An 11,025-nucleotide genomic window follows, 5' to 3' on the forward strand; every position below is an offset into this window, starting at 1 on the left:
CCATTTATAAACCGAATTGAAAATTTTTTACTTATAAAAGCATTTGAATGAAATTTGATACATAGGCACTTGGGATAAAGGAAAATCAAACGCCAATTTCAAAATTTGGTTTTGCGCATGCGCAGTGCCAACTTTTTTATTTATGGAATAATTTAAATGAAATTTGATACATAGGCACATGGAATAAAGGAAAATCTAGCGCCAGTTTCAAAATTTTATTTTGCGCATGCGCAGTGCCAACTTTTTATCTATGGAACCATTTAAGTAAAATTTGATACTTAGGCGCTTGGAACAAAGGAAAATCTAACATTAGTTTTAAAATTTAGGTTTGCGCATGCGCAGTTCCAACTTTTTTATTTAGAAAAGCATTGAAATGAAATTCTTCTCATAAACTGAAATTGAAGTAGCACGTCAACAATGGATTGCCCATGTGCAACGCTATCTTTCATATTTGTGGCCGGATTTTTACGATTTTAACAGAAGTTGCATCTTACAAATGGGAAATGAATGCAAGTGGAAATGCGCTTTATGTAAATCGTTTACGATTACTTTTTTACTTGTTACCTTCTGCATGTACCTTTCACGGGTTGTTCGCTCCACTTTTGTGCTTATTTGCGCCCTATTTTGCATTCCACTGCTCCAAACAACCTTCCGCAAACGTCTTATACATTTCCTTCACGTTTTCCGCACGCCTCCTTCACTTCTCATATACGCTTTCTTTTGCTCTTCAACCCTTCTTTGTTCTTTGTTTTACACCTCTTTCACAGTCTTCTTATACCACATGTTATTCTTGTTTTCGAACTCTTTAGTCTACTTCAAGGTTCATTTTATATTCTTGTCTTCTTTTTGATTTCTTCACGTCCCGATCACATCACCGTTCCACTTCTTCCTTTCAGCGTTTTCGTCTGGCTTCTTTTGCGCCAAATGTTTTCCACGCTTCGTTTACATCACCGCTATTTTCCCTGCTTCATATATTCCATTCTTCTTCTGCTTCGGCTTCCTTCAGTCCTCATTTATTTTACCACACGTCTTCTGAATCTTCTACTCCCCCCCACAACGCTATTCAACCTGATGTCACGATGCATACTTTCCGCATACATCACGTTTGGTTTCCATCCTGTTTATGTCTCCTTTATCTCTAATTTTAGCCTCCTTTACATATTCTTTTAACCTCTTTCACGCCACATTCAAACCTTCGTTTTATTCGCGCCTTTGATGTATTGTTTACGTTTTCTGTGTGTTTACTTCAAGCCCGCTTCGAAAAATTCCTCACGCATCCTTTATATCTTTTCTTTCCCTTTTTTCAGCTGCTCACCCTATTCTCGTCCGTTTCTGATTTTCTTCACCCATCCTTCAGACTTTCCTGCCCTTTCCTTCACACCTTTTCCTTTTTCAGCTGAAACTGATCTCCCTTGTAATACCATATAGGCGATTCCTGAGTCCACTTTATAGCCATTCACCGTCTTGGTATTTTAAGAAGTTATCTATAACATACTTATACCAGAAACTGGAAATGGTGTTCACCTTTGGAGCTTTATGCATCTAACTACGTAACACAATATTTTTTAACTGCCGTTATTAAGCCGCGCTTTAATTGATTGGTTGCTTCATTTCGGTATTATTGCAATTTAAAATAAAATCCATAATAATCCATTGGTATTCAACAAAGGATTTCGTAAAAATAAAAGCGGAAGCTTGTGTAATGAAAAAAATGAGAATACACGCCAAAAGCTAAAAAACAATAATGGAATGCTCTTGATTACAAGGTAGGTATTGGAAAACAAAAAAAAATAATTAATATTTCCGGCATAATAAGTAAAAATATTCGATTTCAGGAGTCACGAAATTAATAACCAGCAGTCATAAATATATTTCCTGAATGAAGGATAAAATACGCAGCAACATAAAAACGGATGAAAGTAATTCAATATTTCTGGGTTCTTCTCAATATTCCCAAGTCCGTTTCCGGAAAGATACCTCCGGAGTGGAAATCTGGTCTGCAAACAACGTAAACAAAGTTTGACAGAACAGAGATACCATTCGGATCTGTTCAGTACATCATTGGTTGTGTACATTCTGAATATCAGAGAGTTCTAGTGACGTTAGAACATGTTGCGGTTATGGCCGTTTTCTTTAATAAAATTGTAAATATTTCATTCGAGCTTCTAACCTGCCTCGCCGAGTTTAAATAATCGATTTGTATACATGCCGTTAAAAAAAATCAATAATTCGCTGTCTTTCTAACTTGAGTATACTGAAGAAAAGTTCGTTTCTTGTCGTATATATTGGACGGTAGAGTAGGCCGCTAACTTTCGCAATCTTGGTCTTTGGAGGGATCCCCGGGGAATCAGCGTGCCGCTCGGGATAACAAACCCAGACCCTCATATGTCCGAGGATAATCTGAAGCAGAGCACGCACTGCACACCTCTGCTCTTATCTAACAAGGCCGCTTCGTATTCCGGAACTTGGAATGTGAGCGTGACCTTTTGCCGCTATCAAAATGTTCCCGAGGAAATTTTTTTTCCATAAAACATAATTCATAAACACAGTTTTTCAGCAACACCTTTATTAATATTGCAATTTTTTACATCACGTCTTAACTTTAGGCTCATTAATAAAAATTTAATTCTACCCTATAAATTTTTCGCGTTTCTCCATCGGTAAAATTTTCAGCGTGGTTTAATTAACCTTGACCTGGAAACGGGTGAGTGTTCCTAGATCATGAAATGCTAAGACGAGGGACTCATGACAACTTCCTCTACACGCACCCCTACAATTATCGAGCATGTCACTAATTATACCGTTCTTTACTTCTACATAATTTAATTAGGGATTGCTTCTTGACGGTTTCCTTTTGGATTTTAACCTTTCTTACATGCGGGCTCTCATTTAATGAATAATAATTGATAATTTTTCTTATAAATTCAGTACATGTACTTACTTAATACAGAATTTAACAGCACAGATCCATTTATTGTAGGAACGAAGGTAAGAAGTATCTATATTATGCTCCCACTTCTGACAGATATTAATCAAAACTGTGGCAAATTTAACGTAATTTTAATTACAGGTTACAAAAAACGCAAGAAATTGATTTATTTCGGAAAGGTTCGTTAATTGCGTTAGAATAATAACCAAATACCACAGCCAAACTGTCAGAATGTTCGGTTAGGCTTTGTGGTTTTGTTAAATAACCCACAACAAATATCGTAATTGAACGCTGAAGTCACCTTTCCGATGCAGAAAATTGAATACGTGTACCGCTTCATAAAGAAAGCGAACGAGCATGCGAGAAAATAAAACGCGTTAAGAAAAGAAACAAGTGTTAAGCAGAAAAGAGTTGAAACGCTACAGTGTTGCCGGTTCTAAAAACCGTCGTGCCGGAGACTGAGGGACGGTATTTCTGCTATACCTGGGGGGTCACCCATTGGAATTTTTGGAGCAGGTAGATTGCTATTATAATTTGAATAAGGCGCCAAATTTGCTACAGTATAAAAATGAGAGTAGGTAAACACTTTGGTTTCGTTGGGGTCGTTTCACATTTGTGATTAGGAGAGCACTTAAGTAAAAATCGGGTAGGAGAAACACACTCTTGGTCAAACTTCCAAAGCTGTAACAGTCAGGTGCGGCATTAAGCTTAAGTATTTGGATCCTTTTGGTGAAATGAAAAGGTGTGTAAATTATTTATTTATTTATTTATTTGTTTAGCCAGATACCATACAGAATACAATTATTCCAATTACATGGCACTGGGAAGCTGTACTTAAAACTAAAACTACACAGTAATTACGATCTTATATGACTAATTAATTCATTCAAAGAGCCGTGAAATACATCGATGTCTCTCTCACGGCACTTCTTATTTAAAGCCAACAGGCTCCTCGATAGTGGCGATGACGGAGTGGTCACTAAAAAGATGATATCGTTTTTCCTTAATTTAACATGTGGCACTTTGAGTTTAATTTCCTGAAGCAATTCTGAGGCATTTAGGTGATTATTCAGTATCTTGTACACAAAGGTAGCACAGATCACTACGCGTCGGATTTGTAAACTTGAGATTTTAATACCGTGCACACTATTTAAAAATTTTAGTTGGTTGGAGTAAGAGATTAAATGTGGAAAATTTTGAGTCGACGATACACTATTCGCACTAATTTTTTTTGAACTTTCTCTATCATGTCTGCGTGCTTATAAGTTTGGGGTGTCCAAATACATGCCGCATAATCGAGTTTGGATCTGATGAACGCATTGTATAAGGTAATAATTGAGGAAATGCTTGTAAAATTGTAGGTATTCCTAATTACAAAGCCTAGTACTTTGTAGCACGCATTTATAAGGGATTCAATGTGCCGATGAAAATTTAAGTTGCTATTGAATAAAACGCCCAAATCTCTAACCGAGGTGACTCTTTGGATATCCTGCCCATTTATTTCGTATTTAAAAATCGTGGGATTGTTGGATCTTGTGTACGATACAACTTTGCACTTTTCTATGTTTAGCTTCAGTTTGTTTTTATTGCACCAATTTATCACTGCATTTATGTCTGCTTGAATATTTAAACAATCGTTTGAGATTTCACTTTATTAAAAAGTTTCAGGTCGTCTGCAAATAGAAGTGCTTTGGAGTTTTGAATCACCCGCGGTAGGTCATTAATAAATAGTAGGAAAAGGAAAGGGCCAAGTAGTGTTCCCTGAGGTACCCCTGAAGAGGGGTAAAATTCGGTTGAGTTCACCCCATTGTATTTCACTCGCGTTTTACGCGATGTTAAATATGATTTAAGAAATTTAGCCGTTGGGCTACTGACACAATTAAAATGAAGTTTCTGAAGCAGGACCTAATGGGAGACCTTATCAAAAGCTTTCGCAAAATCGGTGTATACACAGTCCACCTGAGCCCTCTTGTCAAGGACGGCGGCTGTGAAATGCGTAAACTGCATTAAGTTAGTACTTGTTGATTTCTTCGGTGTGAATCCGTGCTGCTGATCTGCAATAACACTGCTAAGATGGGAATAAAGTTTATTATAGATTACTTTTTCGAAAATTTTCGCTATTGCAGGGATGATAGCTATTGGGCGGTAATTTTCGATTAGTTTCTTGCTGCCGCTTTTATGGATCGGGGTAATTGTAGTGGATTTCCAAACTGAGGGAAAAGTGGAGGTGCGGAGTGCCAAGTTGCATAGATGCAACAGGGGGGTTACCAGGCTGTGTGCGCATCCTTTCAATACGTATGGTGGGATCCCGTCTTCCCCTATAGCTGCACGTGGTTTTAGGACTTTGATTGATTCTAGTAACTCACTTTCCTGTATGTTCGTTAAGTGCAATTTGGATTGTACTAAGTCCGACTCAAGCCCATCGTTCGGATCCAGGTTTTCCTCTTTGTACGATGCAAACGCGTCGGCAATGCTTTTGGGATCTTCCAGCGGGATGGTTTTGTACTCGAAAACTTCCGGCAGTTGTTTGGTTGATGTCAAGGACCTAACGTAGCCCCAGAATTTATTTCAATTACTCCGGAGGTCAACTTCAATGTTCCTAATGTATTTCTTATAAGCGTCACGGATCATTTTTTTTGAGTTCCTTTCGGTCTTCCTTAAATTCTTCCGATTTGCCTCGTGTGCGATGTTTATTCTTCAATTTAATTTTCTTGATAATAGCTAAATCAAACCAAATGGGGTACTTGTTTGTGATCCTGATAGTTACTTTTGGGACGCATTCATCAAAAATCTTGTATACAATTTCATAAAAAGTAGTTACCGCGTCGTTTACAGATTTGTAATCGATTTGGGTAAGGGATTCCCAGTTGGCGTCGCGAAATCGTAAATACATTTTGTAAAAATCTGCCTTTTTAAAGTTGTAGTTAGTTGTTGTCCTAGTTTGATTAATCTTTCTTTCCGCTTGATGTATTACTTGAAGAGCTGGATGGAGAGGATTTACTTTGTCTAGCAGCAGATCAGATGCCGTTGTGATTTCAGCATTTATGTTTGTTAAAATCAAATCAAGTGTTCTGTTATCGGAATTTTTAATTGTGTTAATGGACCTTAAGTTGTACATGGAGGCGAGATTTTTGATTACTTTGGCTTTAGAGCTCCCGTTTTCAAGGTTATACGTTGCATCACTAATTTCCGGAATATTGAAATCACCGGCAAGTAGTACCTCGGATGTGAGCAATAAATTTTCGATTGATTCTAAACTTTTAAGGAATGACTCGTATTTTTCCGTGTTCGATTGAGGTTTGAAATATATTACGCCAATTATGTAAGTAAGTGTTCTTAAGTTTGAACTTGACCCACATTTCATTCTGCTTACTCTCAAATTCTAATTGCTCGGCCTTTAGGTCAAGTCGTACAGCGATGAGTACACCGCCACCTCTTTCGCAATTCGTCTCCTTATAGTTTCTATCATTTCGAAATACCGCAAATTGATTACTAAAAAACTCTGCGTCGTGAAAAGAATTGGTCAACCACGTTTCTGTTAATAGGATTACGTCGTAATTAGTGCTGGCTAAGTTATTTTTGAATGACTGACCTTTAGTTCGCATACCGCTGATGTTTTGGTAATATATGCTGAAACTTGATGTAATTGTTTTGCTCACATTCCCTTGATTTGCTAATGTTGCGGCTGTCCTAAAAAATCAGTCCTGCTTATTTCTTGTTCTAAGCGTTTTCTGTAGACTGGACATTCATTGGACCACGCTGGATGCTGGACGTCGAGCTTCATTTTAAGTGTGTCTACTGCATACGCACAATTACAGCATTTCATTTCGTCATCGGTGGCTTTGCAGCTAGTTAGTTCGTGGTCCCCCGCGCATTTGGGGCAGGTCGTTGCTTTGGTGCAGTCCGCTGCCTTATGCCCAAAGTTATTGCATTTGTAACATCTCCTAGTAGTAACTGCGTCATAAATCCGGCACCGGTCCCATCCTATGTTCAGCTTTTGTTCTTTCAAAATTTTTTGGTAACTGTTGCCATCAACCTCCGCGTACGCAATATACCTGTTTCGGTTTCTGTTGTCCTCAGCTATGTGGACGATATTAATGTAGGCATTTTCTCCAAGGAATTGATTCTGCGCTAAGATCATCTCTTTCATTTGTGCACTTGCAATCTTGTCATTCAGTCCCACGATCTTAATCTTTGGCAATTTACGTTTCGGAATTGAGAGAATGTACTCATCTCCCAGCTTCGATTCTGCCTCTTCCTTTAGTTTCGCCGCTGCCTCCTTAGTTTTACATTCCACGACGATGGCTCCACGTCGAAGGGTTTTCATTCCGGTAACTTCTCTCGTAACTGGATTAATATTTTTCTTTAGTGTAGTGAAAGTTTGCTTCGAGAGTTGGGATGAGTCTTTGGGTTTCACGATAATGACTGGATCGTATGTTTTCTGCTTTAACTTTTCTGCATAAGTAAGCTTCACTTCAGTTTGGGTGTGGAGTACCTGAGCCAGGTCCTTTTTTATGTCGTTATTTTGGGTGTTTACCTGGTCTAGAACATCCGTCAAAAGTTTCTCCTGATTCACGAGCTTCCCGTGCATTCTCCATTACACTATCCCAGCCCATCATCATTTTATTTATATTTGTCACCATATTCTTAAGACTGTGCGATTCGTGGACTGCACAGGGGTCGCAGAACCAATGAAAGTTTCTTTTTGAATTAATAAATTTAAGCTCATCGTCACTAACTTTAGCACATTTCGCGTGAAAGTAAGTTTCGCACCAGCTAGCACAGCGAACAAGTTTTTCTTGTCGAGCGAGTTCCACTCGGCAGATGCTACAGATAGCAACAGGCATTCCAGTGGCCAATTAAGGGTGGTAACCACCCTCACGAACTGGTCGTTGGTTACCTAATTCGCTTACTTTGTAATCGTTCCGTTACGATCGCGATCGACCTATCGATACGACGGCGCGCACTGAACTGATTAACGTGCCTATATCGCCTTCGGGGTGGAAAGAAATGGATTGACGGCGGAAACTGAAAACGATTGTTACATTCATCCTGCTACAAAACGGTTTAATTCCAGTAAAATCGTTTTAGATGTAGGTAAATTGGGAATTCGGTATAGGAGATTGGCGCTGAGGCTATCGTTTAAGCGAGAAATGCCGTCCTGAGCGTAGTTTACAGATTATGAATTTGTTTAATTAACCATATTCAGTCACTTTAAAGATAATCGTCATTGGAAGTACCTACCATTAGTCTGTAAAAAATCTGCTTCATTCATCCAACCGTAACCTAGTTATATCCGAAGAAAGTTCGTGAAAAACCGACTAAGAATTGTTTTTTACGGAGTTATCAAATGATTTTTTAAACTATTTGAAGAGTTAATGAAGATTTATTCATTACTGAGCTAGCCGTGGTATTTTCATTATTGCATTACAAAAAATTAGTTGTTACGTACGGTAAAATTTTTACCAGTGCCGGGTTTCTACCCCTGTAAATGTAACTAAGCCGTTACATCGGTTACTTGCATTGCCCCCTCGGTTTATTATGCTTGTATTTTAGCATCGCGACGCTTGCACTTAGTGGTTAACACCATGTAGGACCCCAGTGTGAAATCGATCGTCAATCTGAGCACGATTATTAAATTAATCAACCAGTCAACGTGTTCCTAATCAAGTTTTCCTCGACTTCCCCATAATCTCACCTCAAATTCTCCTCTCAAATTCTTTTCAAGTTTTTTTCACATTCACTTCATACTTCTGTCAAGTTTCCCGCAAGACGTTCTCATGTTGCCTCTCAAGTTCCTCTTAAGCTTCGATCACGTTCTGATTCAGCTACCCACCAAATTCCTGCTCCCTAAAATTTGTCTTTTGTCTTTAAATTTTCCCCAAGTTCTCGGTCATGTATCCTTCAATTTCCCATTAGATTCTTCTTCAATGTCAGGTTTCTATCAAATATCCCCAGTCGGCGGCATGGATAGAATCGTTTTATTCGAGGGTAAGTGTTAAATTGTGTTATTGTTACTGCAAAAATAAAGTGCACATCCACCAACACAAAGTAACAAACAAAATAATTTCCTAAAACTAAAATGACAACGATTTAAGTTAGGGTTTGCGTTCGCAAATAAAAGAACTTGGCGAGAATTTGGTTTTCACCAGTAACATTTTCTACAACACGCATAAAACTGGAAAATAGAGGATTCAAGTCAAATAGGATTACAGAAATGGAACGAAGGGTTTAAAATAGTATAAAAATATATAAACCCAGTGATAGCAGGGTTGTCGTAAATCTAAAGTCAATGTATAGAAATGTGATTTGTTGACTATATGAGATTCCTTCCGAATGCAAGGGGTGTAATTTTCTAAAAATTGTTAGTAGGTAGAAGTAAGTACACGGATTGAGTCCCATAACTAATTCAAGAGAATTACGTAACCCTTCAGCACCTTATCTATTATACAGTCAATTGCATGTTTATTTAAAACATGCTTTATTACTGTCACTCACTTTTACACTTTGTTCTAGTTATCAGACCGCATGCGGTGTCTGAAATGTGTAATTTCACTTCTTGGAATAAATTAGGTTTTGAAAAGTGACACGTGGATTCCAATTTCTGTAATTAGACCCCGCGAGTTCGAGTTGTATAGAAGTAAAAGGCATTTACCATCACCCGAGTGTTGGTAACATAGTTGTAAACAGTGTAGATCAGGGCTGCAATGCACACAATTTGCTATTTCGACATATCGATTTTTCAACTATCGTTACCTACCTGCAAAACTGATTATTCTGCAGTCACGTTTACCATTTTAACTACAAGCACTTAATTGTCATTTTACATTTGCAATACTGTGCAAACTAGTTAAGTGAAAATTCCCAAAGGGCTTGGTATACATGAAAACGGCGTTTGTCACCTCTTCACTGCAGTGTTACAATGATTTAGTTAGTGGGATTACACGAACTAAATGAATTAATGAATACAATTTAAATAAACATATATATTCCCCTTATTTGTCCTTTGCTTTGTCTAAAAGCTATAAAACTTACAGCCCGGAGTTTAATTCGAAATGCGTACACTAAAAATTGCTTCAGCACCTAACTGGCACAGCATAGTGATGAAGCACTATGAGGTATATAGAAATTTATATATAGAGTTATTACAAATGATTTCAGGATTTGAAGGGTACATAAATGTAATTTTATTAATCATATACGAAGAAATACAGTTACCTTTTAAAGAAAACCCAAAAAGTTTCAGAACACATGGTCAAAATTATAAATCATCGATATGAGAACCTGTTGTGACACGCTCTTGTCATAGGAGTGTCTTGACCGACTGTTTCAATGGCATTGTTAATACGTTGCTAGATCTTAGGTATGCTTTCTGGTAATTGTGCTGTATACACTGTATCTTTCAAGTATCCTCACAAGATAAAATCACAGAGAGTGATTTCTGGACATGAGGACCAGTTCTAGAGACCGTTGTCAGTCGGAAATTTACAGAACACTGACAAAAATTGAGTCAACACACATCTAATACGTACCCAAACCAACGCAGACAAGACTTTACTTATATCAGTTTCGGAGAAATCATAATCAACTTTGTTTTTTTATGACCCAGAAAAAAGTACACACTGTATTGAGTGTCAGTTTTTATTACGAATGCAACGATGTACGGAACACATAAAAAACAAAGCTGTTGGTTTCAACAGGTTTGTGCACCCGCCCTAATTGTGTTAGAATACAAATTTTCTTTTTCTAGGAAATTTGCCCGATAGGTATTCTCACTCGATTAGCATCCACTCCCCTACCACACGGGCCGGTAAGGCAATTTTATATACTGGAATGCGGGAACCAAATTTGCTAACTTCACAAATTTGCTACTCCTGGAATTGTTCCCTAAAATGCATTGTTCCTTTCAAGTTGGTTCCAAGTTGCTCTTTAGGTTTAGCTCTTACGTTTTCTTCTCCTCAAGTTTCCCTCAAATTCTTCTCAAGTTCTCAAATTGCCTTCATATCCCACTATGCTTCTCTCATCTCGCTCATACTGCACTCCCAAGTTGTCCTTGAATTCCTCTCAAAGTATTCTTTAGCTTCCCCCTCACTTCT

At 37.9% G+C, this 11,025-nt stretch overlaps 1 protein-coding gene across 1 annotated transcript; it reads right to left on the bottom strand.

The window, feature by feature from the left end:
* Nucleotides 1-6,602: 6,602 nt before the first annotated feature.
* Nucleotides 6,603-7,520, bottom strand: LOC116181573. Its single transcript, XM_031501946.1, has one exon. The coding sequence runs from the start codon at nucleotides 7,518-7,520 to the stop codon at nucleotides 6,603-6,605; it is 918 nt and encodes a 305-aa protein (XP_031357806.1).
* Between the last annotated feature and the right edge of the window lie 3,505 nt (nucleotides 7,521-11,025).

Source organism: Photinus pyralis, unplaced genomic scaffold (assembly GCF_008802855.1).
Source record: "Photinus pyralis isolate 1611_PpyrPB1 unplaced genomic scaffold, Ppyr1.3 Ppyr1.4_unclustered_Scaffold1124, whole genome shotgun sequence".
Lineage (NCBI taxonomy): Eukaryota > Metazoa > Arthropoda > Insecta > Coleoptera > Lampyridae > Photinus > Photinus pyralis.

Bases quoted from the DNA above. Each gene is read 5' to 3' on its own strand.
- LOC116181573 (XM_031501946.1), bottom strand. From the start codon at position 7,520: ATGCACGGGAAGCTCGTGAATCAGGAGAAACTTTTGACGGATGTTCTA.